The sequence below is a fragment of the Myxocyprinus asiaticus genome, chromosome 37 (genome assembly GCF_019703515.2).
Source record: "Myxocyprinus asiaticus isolate MX2 ecotype Aquarium Trade chromosome 37, UBuf_Myxa_2, whole genome shotgun sequence".
Taxonomy (NCBI): domain Eukaryota; kingdom Metazoa; phylum Chordata; class Actinopteri; order Cypriniformes; family Catostomidae; genus Myxocyprinus; species Myxocyprinus asiaticus.
The window spans coordinates 11,073,740-11,097,988 of NC_059380.1; the positions used below are offsets into that span (position 1 = coordinate 11,073,740).

The window sequence follows — 24,249 nt, forward strand, 5'->3', positions numbered from 1 at the left end:
ATGCGAGCAAATGGTGAAAGAAGCCCAGACTTTCTATGGTCAGGCCTCCTGCTGAGCAGCTGTTGGAGCAGCTCAGCTTTGTTCACCCTCCATTCTGAACGCTGAGTGCTTTCCCATGTCAGCAGGATTGGGCGCAAAGGAAGTCCTTTAAGGACCCTACATCCGTCTGCTTATGACAGGGTGCTGTTCGGAAGTCCCCTTTTTCACTGATCTAAACTCAGATTAGCAACACACAGTATATAACATTGATTAAGATAATGATTTGGGTCAGAACAGCTGGTCAAGGATCAGTATAAAAGGAAACAAGACAGCAGGTCAAGGTAAGTGAGGGAGTCCGGCTCATCCTCTCAGTCATAGGCACAGCAATTACAGACACTTGATCGGGGATTAAACACCCGTCACAAGCAGATTGAAGGCCAGCCAAACATCACACAGCCATAGTATACTCTGTGACATGCAATTTGTTTTAGGTCAAAACTGTTTTAGGCTTTGGATTTCAATTTAACTAAAGGTTTTTAGTTTATAATTATTGTTTGGTAAGACAAAGTATTTAATGGTGATGCATGTAATTTATTCCATTGTATATATCTGATTCCCCTGAAAAGTAATACACTGTGGCTCTGTGGCACAATCAAAACATTTCTCTGTTTTGCTGAGTTTGGAAAGGCATACTACCATACTACTCATACTATTTCTGCCATAGAAACATATGGCAGAAGTAGTAAGAGTAGTATGGTGTGAGTTTGAGGCGAGAAGTTCTTATTTTGGCAGTTTGTTATTTGGGAAATTACACACTTCACCTTTAAACTCATATTTAGATTACATTACAGTAAATGTACAGTAATACATAAAATGATGTGTTGCATTAAGAATATATTTGATCTAGTCAAGTCTAAATGTCAGATTTCAATTATGAATTCTCTTATTACGAATTCAGACACAAATACTGCTATACAATAAAATTAACAAAATGCATCCCCAGTGTCCATATTTCAAAATGTTTTTATAGTTCAATGACCTCTTATATGTCAAAAGATCAATGAAAATTTGATTCCTCATGACATGAACCTTTAAAGCCTCTGTAAGAATAAAATAGAGCAATATTCCACTGAGCCATCAGTATATCTAAAATTTATCTTGAACTTATCTAGAGAAAAAGCCTGCCAGTTTTGCTATTAAAATGGCAGACACTGGAATGAGGTGCAGAGAGACACATAATTTATTTGCTTGTGGCACAAATCCTACAACTGTGTATGTAGCCATCTTGTGCATAATGCAGTTTCAACATATGCTGATCTTACAGCTCTTTCTTTACCATTCTGGTACAGAGTCACTGAAATTATTGTTAATAATGTGTTCAAAACATAACCAATTTTAAATGTATGTCTCCTGTCTCAGGTGAAGCTAAATTAAGTCATTGTACACACCCTTAAAAGAATAGTTCACCCAAAAAATGAAAATTATCTCATCATGTACTCACTCTCATGCCATTCCAGATGTGTATGACTTTCTGTCTTCTGCAGAACACAAATGAAGATTTTTATAAGAATATCTCAGCTCTTTAAGTCCATACAATGCAAGTGAATTGGTGCCAAAATTTTGAAGTTCCAAAAATCTTCAGCATAAAAAGTCAACATAAAAGTAATCCATAAGACTCCAGTGGTTAAATCAATGTCTTCAGAAGTGATATGATAGGTGTGGGTGAGAAACAGATCACTTTCACATTCTTCTTCTTGTGTTTTTGGTGTTTATGCTTCATGCATATCGCCCCCTACTGGGCAGGGAGAAGGATTTCTAGCAAAAATAACTTAAATATTGATCTGTTTTTCACCCACACTTATCATTTCACTTCTGAAGATATAGATTTAACTACTGGAGTGGTATGGATTACTTCTATATTGCCTTTATGTGCTTTTTGGAGCGTCAACATTTTGGCACCCATTCACTTGCATTGTATGGACCTACAGAGCTGAAATATACTTTTAAAATCATAATTTGTGCTCTGCAGAAGAAAGAAAGTCATACACATCTGGGATGACATGAGGGTTAGTAAATGATGAGAGAATTTTCATTTTTGGGTGAACTGTCCCTTTAATACTTCAAAAACCATTGCTAACTTGTGGATTCCCTTGTGACTTCTACTGAAACAGGCTGCATTAGGCTCTCCTCTGATTGAGAGTTTTGCTCCGCCCACATTAGCTCTTTGCATTGTTGCTTGACCACAAATAACCTGGTGTAAATATTTGATTTGTGGTGCAATGCAATGCATTCTAGTTCAAGGTTAGACTAGACAGGTTGAGGAGTGCATTGTGTCCATGGATCCATTCCTCCGAACCTGGAAAACTCTGGAGGCATCTGTGCACACTATTTGAGTTGAAGTCTAATTGGCCAAGAGGCCTTGCTGGGGGTAATTCAGTTAATCTTATTAGGCAGTGAAATCTACACTGAAACATGAGGCCTGTATTTGCAGCAATATCAGAATGTGATACTTATGAAGATGTCTGAGGCATGGCTGTATATTTTTAACTCTCTCCTCTGGAAGACATGAAGAAGGATTAGCCTAGTAAGTACTGCTCATGCTAGAATGATAAGGAAACAACTCAGGTGGCCTTTGGTTCAAATACCCCAAGATTGTCATTGAGTATGCATGAGGACAAGCTGTGGTGGTGCCCATCCCAGGCCTGTGCAGTATGTATGGGGGTAGGCTAGTCACCATGACAGGTGGGAGGGCTAAATGTAGCCCAGGTGGACGGCGTTTAAAATGCATGTACTGAGATGTATTAAAAAGTCTTGTATCTCAAATCCACTTGAGGTCATAGAGCGTGAAAAACTCGCAGATAGCATCATGTTAGTAAGTGGCCACTGCTCGAGATATGAATGTTGTTATCACCTCAACAACTGAGCGGATGGAAAAAGCAGCCTTTTAATTTATCTAGGGCAGTAGGCTGTATAGCAACGAGTTGAGGTGTCAAGTGTTGAAATGTGATTGGAATCAGACAGGTCATGGATTAGAGAGTCACTGGACTGTTGTAGCCTTGGTCAATGTAAAGAAATACAGAAATTCAGTGGGGCCTAAAAGTCTGAGACCAATAGTGAAGATCTATTTTTCTAATTTAATACAATAATTATATAATTAGCATCATAATTTGAGTTTTAAAGAGTATTTGGTAGGTTCCCCTTTTGCTTTAATGCATGCAGTCAAATCCTCTATTTATAAGTTGGTCTCAGACATTTGGACCCCACTTTAAATACATAATTGAAAGAGTTTGCTTGGAAGGTAAGACTTCTAGTAGAGCAGATTGGGAAAGAAGAAAACCGGAGCAGTTTGGGCCACAATAAGTGATCATAACCCAGTCTTGAATTAAAAACTTCAAAATTATTCGCAGATTGTAGCCTATCGTGGTGACTTCTGTTTCAGGGTTAATCTTGCACACAAGTGGCTCTTGTAATCTAAATGCAGGATCAGAAGGTTTAGACGGATTTGGCATCTGTGCCCAGAAGCACAGAGGTCTTGTGCATGGACCAATAGATCTGTAAGATGAAGCAAGTGGCTCACATTTCCTCTCTGTTTTCCTGGCAAGAACCGATCAGAGATCAGCAGGCAGAGAAAGGGGAGGGAGAGTCGACAGCAGGTGTGTAGATCTGCTGTACGTATGTGAGCATGGGCCACATAGATTGGATAGGCCGAACATGTCCATAGTTAAAGTGATAAACTACACCTGTTGTTACTCTACTAGCACACCTTGAGGGGCACTGACATCATACATGCACTGATGACACTTTCTGATGACATTTGATATTTTGTATCTAATGCAATTAAATTTATTTGTTTTAAGTTTGGCTTAAGTGTCCAAATACTTTGGTGCCACTGTATATTAAAGGAATAGTTCACCTAAAAAAGACAATTCTCTCATCATTAACTCACCCTTAAGCCATCCCAGATGTGTATGACTTTCTTTCTTCAGCAGAACACAAATGAAGAGTTTTAGAAGAATATCTCAACTCTCTAGGTCCACACAATGCAAGTGAATGGGTGCCAACATTTTGAAGCTCCAAAAATCACATAAGTCATTATAAATGTTGTCCATTGCACTCCAGTGGTTAAATCAATGTCTTCAGAAGCGATCTTTAGTCAATCTACACTGTAAATTTTCACATTTCTTCTTGTGTTTTTGGTGATTCACATTCTTCATGCATATCACCCCTTACTGAGCAGGGAGGAGAATTTATGGTAAAAACTGACTTAAATATTGATATGTTTCTCACTCAGTCCTATCATATCACTTCTGAAGACATAGATTAAAACACTGGATTCGTATGGATTACTTTTAAGATGCCTTTATGTGCTTTTTGCAGCATCACTTGCATTGTATGGACTGGACCTACAGAGCTGACATATTCTTCTAAAAATCATAATTTGTATTCTGCAGAAGAAAGAAAGTCTAACACATCTGGGATGACATGAGGGTGACATGAGAATTTTCAATTTTATGTGAATTGTCCCTTTAAAGTAGGTTATTTTGTAACAGCACTGGTATGAAAGTGTTTGATGATTAGATATATATGTAGGCCATCAGTGATTGTTCACTGAACAGATACAACTTGGATCCTGTTAGTTCCTCCAAGTCAGCCTGGCCTCTGCCAGCCTGACTAGTTCCCATCTAGATTATTGGACTATTGGGTCTGGGGGTTCATTTCAGGCCAAATCTGAAAAAAACAAAACAAAAAAAAACAACAACATTCAAAATCAGTTGTACATGACAACTGGAGCATCTTAGCAGTCTCATCAGTGTGTTCTTGTGACTGAATAGTGAAGTGTAAAGTGGGGCAGTTTTTCTAGCTGAGTGGTGCACAAGGGAACCTGGCACCCAGAAGTAGGCTAAACAAATTTCCGTTATCAAGCCCTTTGTTGTTTATGGATATGACACAAGGGGGAGACGACCGGAATTTTTTCATGTGATTCAAACGTGCAGGGCTGCGACCATCCACACAGACCCAATGGTGTCGACTGGAGGGCTCCTACTAACCTACAGTAGGACCCCTCCATGGCATTTTGTTAGCACCCTTCATTGTATACCAGTAGAACCACTGTGGGGCAATTATGGATACTCAGAAGTACAAAGGAAGTGATTGTTCTTTATTTAGTTTCAGATATGCATGGTGTACTTTGAGGAAGATATTAGACCAATAAACCATATTTCTGCTGGTTGTCCTTGTCCATGTGAAAAACAAATCAAGGAAGTGAAGTACAATTAAACACTTCCTGTAACAATCCATCAAAATATAAGCTGTGCTTATCTCAAACGAATTCACTTTAAACACTTTGAACTTTGACAAATCAGGTGAATTGCTTTGTTAATTATATTTAAACTATAATTATAATTAAACATATTCCAAAAGCATTAAAGACTGCTTTGGAAAATCACTGCAGTCCCCTTAATTTGTAGTTGCACAATGACTGAATAAACTGCGCTTGGACGTGCTTGTTTGTTGTGATAATAGCATTGAGTTCAAGATTGGGGATGATCTCTCCTTTAATCTTTCTTCCTTACCTCTTTCTCCTCAGTCCTCTCTTCTCTATGGCCTAACACCATTACAAAATTGCCGGTGAGCACAAGTGCTTCCTTTCTCAACAAGGTTTTTATTCTGTGTTACTTAAGAGCCTGTGGCTTTCTGGAGAATAGGGGAAATTCCACACCGTGTCATGTGATCTAACAGAATGAAACCCGGCAATTTTATGGGTAAGGAATTCTGCAGAAGTTCCTTTTTCGTGTGTTTACTCAATACATGTTGGCTTTGTTGGTTCTTGATGCTTTTTATAGTATGGATTTGGTTTATTCCATATCTCTTATTTTAAAGCTGAAGTTTGTAACAGTTTTGGTGTTAAAATACTTTCTCCTATCCCAGCTAATATGCAGAGACAACTATAAGTAAGCCATTTGTAGGTTCATTTTCAAGAAAACGGTAAACACTGTCTCTCAATATCACTATAAAAATTCCTCTGTTTTGAGCTACCTGTCCAGCCTGACACAACAACACTGAATCAAACAATGGGGTGAGTTGGGGGTGGGACTATCTGTTTGTTTGATCAGCAGAAGACTGGGGGTGTATTCTGAAGGTTTGAAAATCATGTTTATTTTTAAAATTGCATTTGAAGGTGCAGAAATTACACAATTCAGCTTTTAAGGAATAATCCGGGTTCAGTAAAAGTTAAGCTCAATCGACAGCATATGTGGCATAATGTTGATTACCATAAAAATGTATTTCGACTTTCTTTTCTGATTTTCTCCCCTTTTTCTCCCCAATTTGGAATGCCCAATTCCCAATGCACTCTAAGTCCTCATGGTGGCATAGTGACTTGCCTCAATCCAGGTGGCGGAGGATGAATCTCAGTTGCCACCGCGTCTGAGACCATCAATCCACGCATCTTATCACGTGGCTTGTTGAGCGCATTACCGCGGAGACATAGCACGTGCGGAGGCTTCACGCCATCCACCGGCATCCACACACAACTCACCACGTGCCCCACCGAGAGCGAATCACATTATAGCAACCACGAGGAGGTTACCCCATTTGACTCTACCCTCTCTAGCAACCGGGCCAATTTGGTTGCTTAAGAGACCTGGCTGGAGTCACTCAGCACGCCCTGAGATTTGAACTCTCGAACTCCAGGGGTGGTAGTCAGCGTCTTTACTCACTTAGCTACCCAGGCCCCTGTCCCTTCTTTTCTTTAAAAAAGACAAGTGATGCACTTACAATGGAAGTGAATGGGGCCAATCTGTAAATGTAAAAACGTTTTAAAAAAACCCTTTCAAATGTGTAGCCATAATAAGACATAAACAATATGTGTGTTAACATGATTTTTGTGTGATACAATTGCTTACTAACCTTTTCTTTGTAAAGTTATATCTAATTTTACACCTTCATTGCCATGATGACACAAACCCTAAAGCAACTGAAAAAATTAAGATTTAAATAAATGTACAACTCAATTACAGCAGTTTTAAAAGAATTTTAGGAATATTAAAGGAAATTAAAGGAATATTCCAGGTTTGATACAAGTTAAGCTCAATCAACAACATTTGTGGCATAATATTGATTACCACAAAAATTAATTTTGACTTGTCCCTCCTTTTCTTAAAAAAAAAAAAAAGCAAGTGTGCAGTGAGGCACTTACAATGGAAGTGAATGGGGGTTAGGGTTATTAAAATACTACTTTTTTAAAAGTATAGCCACAACACTTAAACAGTATGTGTGTAAACATAATTTTAGTGTGATAAAATCACTTACTTAAATTTTACAACTTTGTTGCCATGACGATGGAATGTAAAAATGACAATTTAAACAACTTTAAAGCTCAAATAATGCATGAGTTATAACAGAAGAATTAATGTAAGCACTTTAATAAAATTTTAAGCTTCAAATTTCTTCCTTTATACCCTCCAAAAATTGGCCCCATTCACTTCCATTGTAAGCACCTCACTGTAACCTCCATGTTTGCTTTTTTTAAACAGTAGGAAGGACAAGTCTAAATTAATTTTTGTGGTAATCAACATGGTGCCACAAATGCTGTCGATTGAGCTTAAATTGTATTGAACTCTGAATATTCCTTTAAGTGTAACATAATGCAGCTTTTAAAAAATCATGTTTTTGTACATTTGAACAAACAAGGAAGAAGCAGTGTTTTTATTGGCTCAACCTGCCACACACTGAGAAATAAATATGCAATGAATTGTGGGTCTGGTCTTGAGCACTTGAAAAATAAATGCAGAAAATGAATAAACTAAGATGCAAACTAATGCCAACTCTCCTCTTGCACTTTCTGTGTGGTGGTGTATCACCATAGAAACATTCCTCTTTAGGACTGTCTAATACACTGTCACATGCAAATGTCCTATCAAATTGGACATCATGAACATTTTACATAGCCTTAATGTTTTTTAAATCCATTTTATTGCTGGCTAATGGTGTAAGGTTTTATGACAGTAGTCTTTCTAAGGCTCCAATGAGTCCATCTACTTTAAATATTTGGCCTTAATGTTAATATAGCACTGCCTCTTAAGGCTTAAGCTACAGGGCCTAAATTTCATAGTCGCTGGATAAATCGGAACATGTAAAGCTTCTAGGCTTGGGTAAGAGGGAAGCCACTCTAACTATACCTAGGTTCTGATTAGTGTGGCTTGTCATCTGTTCTCCCTCTAAGAAAGCATATGACACTTTCAAAAGCAACTTTGTGTCTAGTTAGTTTGTGAGAGGGCCTGGTGGAAAAATAAGACAGGAACATTGCAACTTTATGCAAGATCATCACAAGTCATATTATGCTCAGTGCCATTAGCAGGTAGCAGACGACATATGGTAAACACTGGCTGAATTTTTGGGTGCAGTGAGTTCACACACGTCTGTCCGCACAACTAAGCCGAGTCCACTTTTCACATAGACTACGTATGAAATCAGATCCTACCCTCAATATAGAGTTCTCCACTGATCTTTGATGTTTTTAGATTTTGGGAAGCAAGTGCGACTGGAAGCCAGTTACCATAAATAGACTCTTTGACTTAGCTAATATGCTCTATGAAGCCTGCAGAATTTACTGCACATATGAAGAGACCAGACATATAAAATATAGACGTAACCTTTGGATTTGTATGGGGGTGGGGGTGGGGGTGGGGGGGTTAAAAAAATAATAGGGTGATTAAACAATCAATGTATGGTACACAGCAACAAACAACATGTTTCCAATTGTGTCCATCCAACTCTACCAAACCCCATGTATGAACAGTTTGATAAAAGGGATTTTACATTGCTCACTATTCCCTCTAGCTACAGTATGTGCTTGTGCTTCGCTTGGTGCTTTTTTGAGGTCACCACCTTTAACAGATTAAGGGGCTGCAACTGTGTAATATTGCTGACAGAGAGGTCAGCATAATTATAACAGCTACAGGGCCCCTTAAAAGTGATAAGGCGTATGCATGTGAAAATGAGTGTGTGAAAGCTGTAGGCCTATGCTTAGTGAGGCATGTAAGGCTTGATTTAATATTTGCCAACATAACACCCAATTCTCCTCAATGGTAACCAAAAGCAGAAAGTGTGTACATTTTTTTTTATTATTATTTTAAATATCAACCCACCATGCTCCCTTCAGCTTGGCTTGTATGCAGTTTGACTTTTGATCATACTCGAGAGTAGTAAAGGTTTTATTCACATGCCAACAATATAGGCTGCACGTGATAAGACTTAACACACTTATTAAAAGATGGCATTCTTCATAAAACATGTCATAAAATCATTGACATATAAAATCAGAATGCACTTATTTATTTATTTTTGTATTTTTATATTTATTTATTTTTTTTAAGAATTTACATGTCTGAGTTATTTTCTTTGCTAACGGAGCTCATGCACAACAAACACAACCAGAAGTGACATAATGGGGGATTTCAGTCATTTCTCAGTAATATTTAATACAGTCAGACAAGCAATTTGTCACTGATTCAGGTCCTTTTGCAAACTTCAATCTCCAAATCTGTTCTGTTCTTCTGTGCTGTTTCATAATAACAAAATTGAAACATTTGAAAATCTGTTGCATTCAGAGGGTGAGTTAATCTAAAGCGCCCCCTTACGTCTTTTTAGATCAAAAGTAAAAAATAAATTCAGCTTTTACTTACGTCTCCTTATGAGTTGAGAAGGGTTGTGCCCTAACACGTATTATTGATTGTAAATTTAAATATTTTTGATACCAGTGTTTTATCACGATAGTAGTGAATATAGAGCTTATATTCACAAAATATTGTTATTGTATCACATCTGAGCAAGCCACCTTAAAACACTTGCAGACTGCGCCCTCTTGTGGCAATAGTTTGCTGACACCTTCCCATCCTTTCTTTTTAAGAATCGAACAGCGACACGAGCTGATATTTGCAAGCCGGTTTAAAAGTATAAAATCAAACTAAAAAGCAGGCAAGCAACAAAAAAATACAAATAATTATAAAACAAATAGTTTGAACGACTTAAAATATTTTTGACCTTTCCCCTCATTTCAGGTTAGAAGTCTGGCATCATTAACATAATGACTAAGGGAGCGTTCACACCGAACTGTCCTCGCGCTAAAAACAAAGCTAAACGCAGCGCCACGAATGGAGAAAAACACGCAGGTGTGTTGAGCTAAACGCAATTATGTATTTTTTAAAGGTTGAAGTGCTTTTAAACTTGGCACGTCGTCTATAAAATAATAATAATAATAATAATAATAATAATAATAATAAAAAAAAAAACAGTCTAGCCATCTAACGCGCGTTTACAATGGACAACATTTGAAAAACAGCTAAACACGTTCGGTGAGAACGGCCTCTTATTTTGAAACTATATTCTTCTGTGAGACCACAAAGCAACAGTATCCAGGCCGAATGTAAACAATGGTTTGTACACCTGACCAGGGGCGGTTTACCATTTCTGAGGCCCCAAGCAACCCATCAACCCGGAGCCCCATTTAAAAAATGTTTGCTTAAAAAATAACATAAAATGGATTTTAAATCATCATTTTAAATTCATCCTATCAGCCGTTGTAGCCAAGTACATTCAAAATGTTTACTGAAACATAAAAATCTAGTTAAAGTTAATTAATGCATGTTTTCCAGTTTTCCACAATACAGTGATAAAAAAACAAAAACAATATTTACCTGCATATATTTTTACAAAACACTCTTTTTTTATGAACAGGGTGTGAAAAACCTATTACACTCACTAACATTTTGGAATTCAGTTTTTATTTATTATTATTATTATTATTATTATTATTATTATAAGCCAACAATAATTTATTGTTGTCCAGTTTGTCATTATAATTTGATACAGTATTATTATTATTACTTTGAGGATTTATTGTATACAATAGTAATATATTTCTGTCTTATTTAATTTACTTTCACCAGGACCTTATATTCTGACGCTGGAGTGTATTGTTCAACATGTTGTAAAAGGCTGTATTGTATGTTAGCATCATTGGCAACATTCGTTACAGTATTGTAACAGTAGACATACAAGGCACGGCAGCCCCTCAGCACACTAGAGCAGAAGGAAAAAAACATTGCTGAAAGCGCTGAACTTTGCTTGGTGCAGAACAATCTGGAATAATGTTAAACATTGTAACCTGAACTTGTTCAGAACGTTAAATCTTTGTGACACCTGCGCTAAAAACAAAAACAAAAAAACAATCTAGATGCAGCGCAACGAATGAAACAGAACACAGGTGTCTCGACATGCGTTTTTGAGACCTGAAGTACTTTTTAACTTTTCACACTGTGTCTAAAAACGTGCCAGTCCTGTGAGACACTGAAGAAACAGCGAGACGCAGTGCAGCGGGCATGGACGTTCGTCCAGCGCGTGTTTACATAGGAAAACAATGGAAAAACAGAGCAGATGTGGGCAAAAAACACGTGCGGAATCTCATTCCTAACTCATCCATTCACACGTATCTGTGAGTGAGAGCATGTGGACGAAATAAATTCGGAAGGCCTGTATATATTTTTTCATAAATTACAAACCCGAACTAAAAGTCCTACTTGAAAAACTGACCTCTAACATGAACAGCTCTGAGAGCGTGTGACAGCAGAACAACATGTGACATGCTACCCCTCAAGCGGTTTTTGCAGCGCTTTCCTACAGGGGCGGGGACCCCGATGTCCGGGGCCCCACTCAATTGCGTGGTTTGCGTGGTGGTTAAAACCGCAACTGCGCCTGATTTAAGTTTCCACATTGGAACCGTTTCACCCACAATCTAAATGACTGTCGGCTCCTTTAAGAGCGCAGACGTTCCATTCCATTCTAAACACCGCGGTGACGTCAGAGCAGTAAGACGCTGGACGAAAGTCGTGAGGTACCAGTACTCATCTCTCTGAGATCGCATGTCATTCTCGACTTTTTTTTTTTTTAACTGAGTGTTTGTTTTAACTCTCTCAGCGTCTCTTTCGAATACCCTGTGATACTTCGAATCCATTTTAACACTGAAGTGTCGTTATATAGTTCGCCTTTCAACTCTCTGAGCCCAACATCGGTTGGTCGACCCTCGACATGGATTTTAGCTAGCTAAGCTAGTCACAAAGAAACCGAAATAGCGGCGCGTCAAAGGGTTTGTGTCACACTTTATGTGCCTAGAGTCGAGCTCACTGAGGCAAATCTTCGCCTTGGGTGTTGCCAAACGAAGGACTGAAGTTCGGGAGAAGTAGCTAGTTGGTTTACTGTGGGAAGAAAAGAGGTGGGAGATGTTGACTAACGCCAACAGTCCGCCGAAGCTTCCGAACCAGCTGCAGAATCCAGCTCAGTTTATGCTGGGGAAAGCCTCACTCCAGATCAAGAAAAATGGCATAACCGACGACTACAAGGTCACTAGTCAGGTCCTGGGGCTGGGCATCAATGGAAGGGTTCTGGAGATCTTCCACAGGAGAAGTGGGGAGAAGTACGCTTTAAAGGTAAGTGACATGAGCATGATTGAGACAAGGACATATTTAGGTGTTTATATTTAAAAGTAATCCGAACACCTCAACTTTGTTGTCAACTTGTCCATCTATGTAAATGCTTGATGGTAAGCATTTTTCTCTGCGAATTATGTTTAAGGGGCTTTCAAGGAATCAGTTTAGCTGAGGTGTCGTTCTGCAGGTGCAGAACAGTGTTTAAGACTGAGTTAATCATTCATTTTAGGAGCTCAATGGAAATTGGAAAGCCATCTGTCTTATTAAGAACCAGGTGGCAGAGCAGTTCCCTGTTCCAGCTGGTTCCAGCAGCTTGATATTAACGAGTCTATTTGGATAGAATGGATTGGAGAAGACACCTCGATCTGGATAAGGTGTGTGTTTGACGCAAATCTACTCACAGTTACCTAAAACAGGAAAGCGAATCTTGTTTTGGTCAGGTGAATTTGGAAAAGGTGTGACAGTTGACTCACAAGTGTGTTGATTAAATCTTGTGCGACCTTCGGGACATTTTTATCTTGTTTCATTTTTGTTTGTTTTTTCCGATCATGTTAATGCCAACGGCATACATTTAGCCAAAGATGTGTATTTTTGGGGGAATTTTGTTATTTCAACCTCAGTTCCTATAATACATCTATAATACACTGTGTACACAAAATAGTTGCTCTAAGGACCTTAAGGACAAAAATGTCCCCATAGAAACCCATAAAAACTGTCATATTTGATCCCAGTGCCATTAAAGCATAAGATCATGAATTCTATGATATTATGCTTTCATTCCGGAGCCCTGGCTTCAAAATTTAAATGTTAAATATTTTCCACCTTATAGCACCATTTTTCTCATGTTTAGCCTATGGAGCAAATACATGCTTTTTTCCTATTTTCTGTTTGCTGTATTATAGAGCACTGCAGGCCAATTGAAAAAATGATGCAGCTAAAATTGTGTGGGTGTGTTGGTATGGATGTCAGAGTATGTTTTGTATGTGTGTATTGAGAAATGTGTGTGTGCAAAAAAACAACAGTGGCATTATGTAAACAAACTGGCATTTCAAATCAAATCCCTTTATTGTCACTCAACCATATGCACAAGTGCAACAGTGGGTGAAAGTCTTGGGTGCAGTCCAAGCAACGTAGCAGTATGACAGTTACAGTAAACATCTGATTTACACACAGTTTACAAATCTTGTTACAGATTTTAAAACCCTGAAAATGAATGAATATTCAAGTCAGTGAAAGTGGAAAATAATATTAATATGCAATATAGTGGCCGTTGTTTGATGCAGACATTTTGTCCACTAAGGACCTCCGAGTAACTTTTTTTTTTATTTTTTATATACACACAAGGGTTAAGTTGCTGGTATGATGGCATATTTTGTTAGCTGACTTACAGTTGTGGGAACAGGGACAAACAGCATTTCTTTCTGTCTAGTCTAGCTTGAATTGGGTTCACAGTCACACTAGGCTTATGTTAGGTTGAGCTATTTTGAAATTACCATCCTAGCATTTGTTAGGTATACCATAAGTCACACAATATTATCATTTTAGGACACATCTTAAAACAACCACAAAATGTGTAAGTTAATTCCCAGAACCTTAAAATCATTGAAATATACAGTCAAAGTTGTTCATTTAGCCTAATTAATACATTTCACTTTGTTTACTTGGATTGGAAATTGGTATGGATGTCACCTGCATTTAGATGAAATTATGACTTGTCTGTTTCATTCAGGATTCATTCTGGGGGAATTTGACCAACAAAAAACACAAATTATGGAATTTGGGAATCCAGTGATTTGCTGCCCACAACCTCACATTACAGTAGAATACTAGTACTATAACATGATTCTATGCTCATACTAGTTTTTCATTTGGAGTGTTGTCAGTATTACTGATGGCGGTGACCTCTTCTATCAAAGTGATTGTATCCTATATAGGCCTACTACTAGGGCAAAAATGCAGGCAACAAGAATTAGGGCAGTAAGTTGTTTGTATGCCTCAAAGGTCAAAACAATCCACTTCTGTGGTTGGCCCTCCTCCCACTCGTTGTCTGTACTAGTTTTAATGTAGTCCGTTAGTAGGTTGTTAAAAAAAAAAGAGTCTTTTTAGAGCTCTTGTTTACTACAGTAAAGTTGAAAGCTATTTTGTTGCCATGATCACATTGAAAAGCAATGGGTTCTTATCTACAAATGGGCACTACTGTAAGATCCAGTGTTTGCTTTTTGCATCAGTTTGGCAGAACAGATTGATTATCTGTTGTAGGAAAGCCCTGTTGATCTTCCTGGGACTCTGATGATGTCAACACCCTGGCCTGATTTCTGTCATCATGCTGGATCGCTGTCCTCTCCGGTGACACGTCTAGCTAGGCCCCGCATTCATCAGCACCACACGACCTGGCTGTTTTTAGCTGCAAAAGAGCATTGCATGTTTGTGGGAGTTAGGAAAAGATGGGGGGCATAAAGCATGAGGTTTAGATTAGTGGTTCCCAAACTTTTTCAGTCTAACTCCCCTTTACTAATCGAAAAATTTAGCCCCCCCTCCCAAATCCATTTGCACCTTTCGTAGTAAAATTAGTTGTAATTGTTGCGTAGTCATACAAAAAGCTATTTATTGTCTCTGTAAACAAGAATACAAAAGATGAAACTAAAGTTGATGTCATTTTTTTCAAATGTAATTGTAACTAATTACTAATAACTGATTTCGAAATGTGCTGCACATTAAAAACGCTTCTGGGTTTATCCTGGATCAAAAATGATCTTCGGTGATGGCTGACATACATGGTCATCACATGCGTGATGCAGTTTTTAGCTTTTTTTTTACGTAATTGCAATTAATATTTAAGATATGTAGTTGCATTTCATGTTTGTAATGAATATGATTTATTTGATCATCTGAGCATCTAGAAACCTCTAAATTCAACTAAGTTTTTGTACTTCAAGGTGCTGTGGGAAATCAAACTGTGGGAACGCTTGTTTCCAACTCCAAATCCGATATTGTTTTCCTTTTACCAGACTCTTCATAATTTGGGAATCATTTTGATTATAGGAATATCTGACACCAAACCAGGCCAGTTTGCTTCCAAATCTCAAACATCATCAGAACAGGAAATGTATTAAAATAGTACACATGTGTTTGTTAATAATTTAAAGGTCCAGACTTTTATTCTACACTGTACATGCCCATTTGTTTACCATAGTTCTTTCATTGTTTAACACTTGCTTTTGCAGTGCCATAATCACAAGAAAGATCATGGATGGCTCCTCATTACAGTGGTTTGTTAGTCTTTCTTAAAAAAAAAAACAAAACAAAAAAACTGTTTATTTGTTAAAAATAATAGCCTGAACACATTTAACACCACTTTTTAAATACAACTTCCACAGTTGTAATGAAAAATTGTTACAGTTTACTGTGATAAATGTTAGTAAGGGTGTTGATGTGTAAATGTGAAAAGTCTTGTAATTGATGCTGGTGCAGGTGTTTTCCCTTTCCCTTGTCAGAGCTGCTCAGAATGTCAGTGCTGTAGCCGTTTGAAATGGTTGAATTGCTCCATAGCGCTTTAAAATAGAAAATTCTCTTGAAGAATTCAAATGGGTCGCAGGCCGTGTGTCCACCAAAGTGTTTTTTCCTGAGGCTAGCATATTTTTTTCAATTGTTTACAATGGGAGCACTGCGCATTTAAAAAAGCCAGCAGCGTGTTTTTTTTTTTTTCTGGTCGCCGAGAGTTGAAAAATGTTCAACTTTGGGTAAAACGTATCACTTGTCACTGTAATTTTTTACCCAGCCGTCCAATCACAGTGGAGGAGGGACGGGACAAATACCACACTGACCAACCGTCACATCCTACTTGTACAACGACTGAACAACAATGGAGGAGTTTGCTGGGTAGGGTTGAAGTGATGGGTCGTTCATGAACGATTTGTTCATTTTGAATGAATCTTTTATGTGACTCAGAAGAATGAGTAGTTTCGGAGAGTGATTTGTTCATTTTGTGTTGGACGCGCATTCGCATTGCGCAACCTCCGTTCGTTTGTTACGTGAAAACCGCATAGGCACTATACAGGAAACAGAAATGATTAGTTCACCTATCGACTCTTCTTGTCCAAGTCATTCGTTCTTTTGTCACGTGACAGCCGTATACGCTATGCAATGCACTGAATGACTTGGACAAGAAGACTCGAGAGGTGAACTAATCATTTCTGTTTCTCATAATTTGTCCTTGGCTGCATTATCATTTTTTCCTTATTGGGACTATAATCAAAGTTTGCATAAGTAGACGTATTGGGGGGATTTGGCTATTGAAAATTAACATTTTAATTTAATTCTGCTCAAATGAACAAAATGACTTGAATAAGATTCATTCATTTTGCTGAATGAGACTCAAAGATCCAAGTCAGTAAAATGATTTGATCTTCCCATCACTATTGGGTTGCACTAGCTGTACATAAGGTCTCACGTAAGTTGGGACATAAAGTTCACACTAAGGGCTAGTAACTACTAGTTAGTTTGTAAATAAGTCAGTGCTCCGTAAAGTAATGCGTAGTCGCATAACGACGTTTACCTGTATTTATCCAATAAACAGTCTTCAGATTTGTACGCAGAAGTGTTAAAAAGCCGTGAATCTCAGTTTGATCGGTTTATGGTTTATGTTCAAACCTTGTTTGCTCACGTAACTGTCAGCTATAATAAATTATATCCCCATTAAAATACGATACGTAATAAAAGATTTGATTTGCCCTGCGTAAATAACAATATATAGGAACTGTATCTAAAATAAATAAGGGGTGATAAATACTAATACAACAGGCTGAGAAAATAGACATTTATTCATTTTAATATCCTGTATATATTTTGAATGTGTTGAAACTGCACGTTAAATCGGTTTATGCTAAAAGTGCTGCTTATAAGTTTTTGTTTTCTCTCTAGTAAATGTAAACGAGTGTAATTGTCAACATCATACTGTATGTCGAAAGGATTGAAGCCTGTCACGCAAAACATGCTCATTAATGTCATTAAATATCAGTCTTCTTTTTTATTCCATCCGTTACTCCTGGTCGGAGGTTTCTGTAAATATTTAGTTTATACGTAGGGTCACGTTCTACCTAATGTAACGATAAGTTTAATGGTGCAATGCTCAAATATTTAGTAGTGCATAAATTGTAACTTATTGCCCATTTACGCCACAACTAGCCTAAGTTGTAACTTACGTATAGCTGGTGCAACCGGCCCCTGGTCTCTGAGTATTCATGTCTGTACCAGATGACATTCCCGGACTACCACAATATTAATATGGAAAATAATGCTTCAGCCTTCCCTTCATCCAGAGCAAGTACTCTTCCTTGAGCCATCATTTTTATATTCAGTACTTGTTGATAACACAAACTCTCTGCGAAATTAGGTACTTGCAACACATTACTTCCGCAGATATTCTGTATCGTAGCAACCAAAACACTCCCTGCTGGGCGTTTTCAGAAGAGCGCTTAGCATTTTCAGCTGGCAAAAAATGCTTTGGTGGACACACGGCCTAAGTTTTGTCATCTGCGCCACAATATTGAGAGCAGCCCAGTTTAATGAGAGAGTCATGTGATTTGCTCTGAGCTATCCTGTCACCATAGCTCACATATCGAGGGAAGCCTGATTGACATGCGTCGCGTGCACCTGCACCTGCGTGCTCTAGAGATACAGTAGGATAGAGCAGAGCACATCTCTCGTGTGATTCTCGGTGGATCGCACAACACTCACACGAAACCAGTCTTTAAGCACCCCTTGCTCATCCACGTTCCAGTGAGAAGCATAGTTAGCACTTATAAAACAGCAAAAGCAAGAAGACATTGAAATTTCAGCCACCGAAAATTTTTCAATGCAGGAAAAACCTTGTGCTCACAAAAGCAGAGGATTTAACAGTGGATTTAATACTTTCAAATGCACAACAAGAAAACAAACTTGCATAATAGCCATCTCTCTTCACTGAGAGTCCAGCTGAACTATATCTATCAATTTCACAATTGACACTCTGAATTGGATTGGAAGCATGCTTCAGAAGTTTGCGCTTCATAATAATAATAATAATAATAATATTAATAATTATTATTATTATATAACAGTTTTTTTAAAATGGACTTCTCCTTCAATCCCACCGTCTCCCTGCGCCTTCCCTGCAGTGCCCTCGCGCCTCCCTCGGGAGGATTTAGAGGAACAGACAATGACTGATGGTGCTATGGAGAGTCCATTAATGATTGGTGTTAGGGAAACGGATATTTACTTATCACTTTATTAGTCTGCAATTACCGTTTGTGCGTCAGTGTGTCTTTGATCAATATGTGAGGGGAAATGTGAATCACAGTTGACTTGCTTGCCTATTAATGAAGCCAGTTTGACCTGAGGCCTGTACCATTAAGCCGGTTTCAGTGGCTAGCCAGAAGAGCCCGACCAATATGGGATTTTAGAGAGGGAAAATTCACAGATTACCAGTATGGTGGCCGATATAGTTAATTTTTGAGCTGGAATGAAAACAGACCTTTTCTATGTGGATTTTGCACCGATATGACTATGCAAAGGTACTCAGAAGGCTGCTTTCTTAAATATTTTTATCAAAGAATATTTGACATTATTATTATTATTATTATACAACAAATTCTAGAAATGAACACTGAGAAAATAAAGAATAAATAAAAATACAATAAATAGCTAAATAAACATCAGTACTGTATGTTTAGTATCAGTCAAATGCTGACCATTAAAATTAAGAATAAATACAAATAAAATAAATAGCTAAATAAACATCATTATTACTGTTTAGTATCAGTCAAATGCTGACTGTAGTAATACTGCCGAGTCAAGATAAACAGTGGCAGCCGTGTTACACCGTATTCTGCTATACAAGTTCAGGGGAAACTTTCATGGATCCAAAAATAAGCGTGAATCAAAATAATAAGTGCAAAAATAAAAAAGCGCAGATCAAAAAGTAACAAGTATGAATCAAAAATATATAAACACATTTAAAATATGCTGCAAAAAAAATTGCAAACAAAATCATGTTTTCCTTGGTTATATTACTGTTTTTTGTGCTCTCTGACAATTTTGCTCATATTTTCATTTTTGTACGCTTTCACTATATTTTTCTTTGCTTTTGTTTCCAAGTTCTGTGCTTGTTTTTCCAAAACTTGTGAGTAGAGTTTCATGTAAATCAGGGGGTGTTTTGCGTCCCTATTGGTCCACAAGTTCTTGATCGACAGCTCCACCTCTAGCTAGCCCTTCGAAGAAGGGAGGTGGCATCACTCCAATGCAACTCCAACGGCCGCTGCTCAATATTATATTATTTGTGGTTGATAGATACGCTGCTTGTGTCTGTTTTGAGTATTTTACTGCCAGCTCTAGGAAACAATGTGTTGTCCGAGTAGGCCATTATCATAGTCCGTTAACACATGTATCGAGTCAGCTGAATTTAGTTAGCATAGTCTTTAGTTTAGGCATTATTTAAGACTTCCTTATTTGTAGGTCATTGGCTGCATATAAAAAAACAAAAACAAGGCTGGGTTGGTGTGAATGTTTGACAGAACGAGCAGTATGGCTGGTGGCATTGTCATGCTGTAGGGTCATGTCAGGAAGGGTACCACATGAGGGAGGAGGATGTCTTCCCTGTAACGCACAGCATTGAGATTGCCTGCAGTGACAAAAAGCTCAGTCCGATGATGCTGTGACACACCGCCCCAGACCATGACGGACCCTCCACCTCCAAATCGATCCCGCTCCAGAGTATAGGCCTCGGTGTAATGCTCATTCCTTTGACGATAAACGCTAGTCCGACCATCACCCCTGGTGAGACAAAACCGTGACTTGTCAGTGAAGAGCACTTTTTGCCAGTCCTGTCTGGTCCAGCAAAGGTGGGTTTGTGCCCATAGGCGACATTGTTGCCGGTGATGTCTGGTAAGGACCTGCCTTACAACAGGCCTACAAGCCCTCAGTCCAGCCTCTCGCAGCCTATTGCGGACAGTCTAAACATGGTGGAGGGATTGGGCATTCCTGGTGTAACTCGGGTAGTTGTTGTTGCCATCCTGTACCTGTCCTGCAGGTGTGATATTCAGCTGTACCGATCCTGTGCAGGTGTTGTTACATGTGGTCTGCCACTGTGAGGACGATCAGCTGTCCTTCCTGTCTCCCTGTAGCGCTGTCTTTCACATTACGGACATTGCAATTTATTGCCCTGGCCACATCTGCAGTCCTCACGCCTCCATGCAGCATGCCTAAGGCACATTCACGCAGATGAGCAGGGACCCTGGGCATCTTTCTTTTGGTGTTTTTCAGAGTCAGTAGAAAGGTCTCTTTAGTGTCCTATGTTTTTATAACTGTGACCTTAATTGCCCTTTACAATAAAGATCTGTAAAGTTATTTGGATTTTTACAAAATTCTTTAAAATACAGTGTCCTGAAAAATGGATATATATATATATATATATATATATATATATATATATATATATATATAATATAATATATATTCATTTTGTAATCAATAGTAGCCTATATTTGTAATAGTTTTGAATGATATATAAAGTTTTCAATTCAAATAAAAGCTTTTATATTTTAAATAAATAATAAGCTTTTAAAATTAATAAGCCTGTGTGTTCTTGTTGTGGGCCTATATGAAGTCACTGACGCATTGATATACCAGCTGTTTTATATATATTTTTTTTATCACATTAAGAATTTGATTGCAGCAGTCCTCTTGAGCTCTCGTAGCAGCCGCTGGTTCTTGTTGTGTAAATGTCTTTAATTGCATTTTGAATTTAACAGTTATCCCTTGTGCTGTGTAAATAATGTGTTTTACGTCTTCATGATTTCATGCTGAACTCTTGAGCAGTGTAAATGCATTTTTGTATTTATTTTTAACAATGTCTTGTGCACAGTTTAAATTAATTAAAATTCTTACTTTTATAATCCTCAGCTTTCAGCAGAGAGGTAAATCCTCTTGTGTGTGAATGTCTCTTGCGAGAAGTGAATCACGTTCTCTCACACGATCGGTTGTGTGCTGCAGAAGTCACTCATTCATGTGCACGAGCACAATCTAATCTGAGGGGCCATTTACACGACAACATTTTCAACTAAAAACAGAACTTTTTATGCGTTTTGGCTGTTCGTTTACATGACAACTGCGTTTTGGGGCCTGAAAACGCAAACTTTTGAAAACGGGTTTCAAAGTGCACGTTTTTGAAAATGATGCCATTATCGTCTCTGTGTAAACATAAAAAAATGCAAATTTGTGAAAACGATGACATCATGCGCACGCGTATTATGTGTTCAGTCTATAGGCATGCACGCGAGTACTTCAAAACAACGCGCAAGACATTCAAAACTACAATGGCGGACTAAAGGACTGTGTTTGTGCTGCTCAAGATTTTGAGTTTATTGACGCTTCTCCACGCAAAGGAAAAACGTTTCCATTTTTAGTACATTGTTGCTGTGTAAACATACCCTTAAAGTCAGGACCGAAGTTGATGAGCTGCATCATGGTACCAATTAAGCCTGATTGGATTGGTTTGAATTTGTCAACCTGAAACCAATCCTGAAAACCTGAGTTCGTTCAACGACCTTCATGTTACAGGCCTCTGAAGTGCTGTCCAACCCATGAGTGAGCATAATTTAGTTCATTTTAGTGCATTTCCTTGAGTGCGTTTGGTGAAAATGTGTTTTTTCAATGTGATTGAGTCAGCCTACCTGAAAATTAATGAATTTCCTGATTCTGTTTACCTGGAAGTTGATCCTCCTGTATCATCAGTGCATGTAACTGGAAGCATGAGGAAGAAAAGAACGCTCTTGTATTCAAGGCAAGGTATAATTAGCTTTAAGGGCTCATGCCTAGTTTAAAGTTACAGTGAGCTTTAATTCATGAGCATGCAGGTTTATACTTGTGAAGACAGCTATGAACTTAGGTGCAGTTGTTCCAGATGCAAACTGTTATCAAAGGGCTATCTGTGAACATGCTTTCAAAGAATCACAAAAGATAAAAGACTGCAAAAGACCCAAAACCTGGACAATATTGATTTATGCTCACCCATTCTGTGCGTTAATTTTGCGAAATGTTTTGCTTAAATTCAAGTACATTTACACATCCAGAGTAAATTGACTGGTGTGGATTTCCAAGAGAACTGAAAAAAAGCTTTTCTGATATTTTTCTCAGAAATTTTAATGCTTGTTTTTAAGTTATGGTCTTTTTTCAGTTATGGTCTTAGACGGGGGCCGTTTACTTTATAAGCTCTTTTGTTTCCATGATTATACCATATTTAACCTCCTCTTTGATCCATACATCAGACGTGTGAGCTTGGGATGTGACCTCTGATATATTGAGCTGATTAAGCAGATGATTAAACACCAAGTGCTGTCTGTCCTTTGGTTGTGTGTTTTTCTGTCTGCCTATGGGGTTAGGCTAATATTCTGGGTGATTCACCTGAGTAAACATTAGCTTATTTGATGTTTTACACTGTTTATAATTGACCATAGTTGAGTAAATTATCCTGGGTACGATTAACCAAAATAAAATCAAAATCGTGATTTGACCCAGTGTGATTTTTAAACCACGAGGGCTGCGATTTAAATAAATAAATAGTCTCGTCGCGCTGCCCACTCTGCTGCACCTATGTGCATGGCTGTTGTGTCTGAAGTGTGTAGTGCTTTCTTAAATACATGTTAATGGGATAAGTGTATTACTAATGTTTTCAGAATGGTTCTGTACTCCATACTCACAAATTCTATCTATCTGGTGGCCTGTGTGACAGATGTGCTCTGAGTTCGGGTCGGTGTGCTTACTTGCTTGAGCACATTATTTAAAGCGCCCCAGAATGATTTTAATTGCACATTTGCGTAATTTCACAAACTTCTATGTTTGGCCGCTGCAATTTACTATACACATTAAAAATAACCCCATGAGAGTGGGTTTATGATTACAGCCAGGCAGATGAGAGCATTTCACTGCATTATAAGGCTGTTGTCAAGTCAACTACAAACAACAGCAACTTCCATCCCTTCAGTTTTCAAAATAAAAGCTTCTGCCAAAATAAAGGCTTGAGTGTTTAACCGGACTGCTGCGTTTCCCAAAAGCATTGCAAGCTTAAAGGAATAGTTCACCCAAAAATGAAAATTCTCATCATTTACTCACCCTTATGCCACTCCAGATGTGTATGACTTTCTTCTGCTGAACACAAAGATTTTTAGAAGAATTTCTCAGCTGTTTTGTTCCACATAATGCAAGTGAATGGGTGCAAGTCAGCATTAAAGTAATCCATAAGACTCCAATGGTGAAAACAATGCGTTCAGAAGCGATATGATAGGTGTGGGTGAGAAACATATCAATATTTAAGTCCTTTTTTCCTTAAACTGATATTAGTCAGTTTAAATTAATTTAAATTATGCATTGCGTATAGCGAAGCCAAAATACAATGTCCACGCATGTGTACACTGTATTTGCGGTCACACCAGGTTAAGCAATGTTCCCGTTATTATGCGTAGTCAACTTTTTATTTTGTGAGGTGTTGTGGACAGATTGACTGTATTTTCATGGAGTCTGTTGCTGATTCTTTATGGTGGGGTGTCTGACAGACAATGGATTGCTTTAATAAACTGTTGCAGAAGTAAAAACTGTTGGATTCCTTGAACTAGATGTTGTTCACCCACAATAATCTTAGTTATGCACTCTGGTTACACTGAAGCTCATCTTTTGCGCCCGGTATGTGGATAAGATGTGTTGTGCCCTGTGTCAAACTGTCTTTTATATACCATCTATTTATTTGTGTATTTAT

General features: G+C 38.1%; 1 protein-coding gene across 4 annotated transcripts in view; it reads left to right on the forward strand.

Annotated features, from left to right (window-relative positions):
- The first annotated feature begins 240 nt into the window (after positions 1 to 240).
- The window catches only part of LOC127428287 (MAP kinase-activated protein kinase 2-like), an 83,454-nt gene continuing 59,445 nt past the window's right edge, over positions 241 to 24,249 (forward strand). The window contains exons 1-2 of one of the 4 annotated variants that reach the window (XM_051676551.1): positions 12,332 to 12,464; positions 12,694 to 12,838. In XM_051676551.1, coding sequence (XP_051532511.1) covers positions 12,806 to 12,838 — 33 coding nt within the window. In that variant the 5' untranslated portion in view covers positions 12,332 to 12,464; positions 12,694 to 12,805. Of the gene's footprint in view, positions 321 to 5,675; positions 5,742 to 11,720; positions 12,465 to 12,693; positions 12,839 to 24,249 lie in introns of those variants that run through there. The other 3 variants (XM_051676554.1, XM_051676552.1, XM_051676549.1) reach the window with 3 other exon arrangements.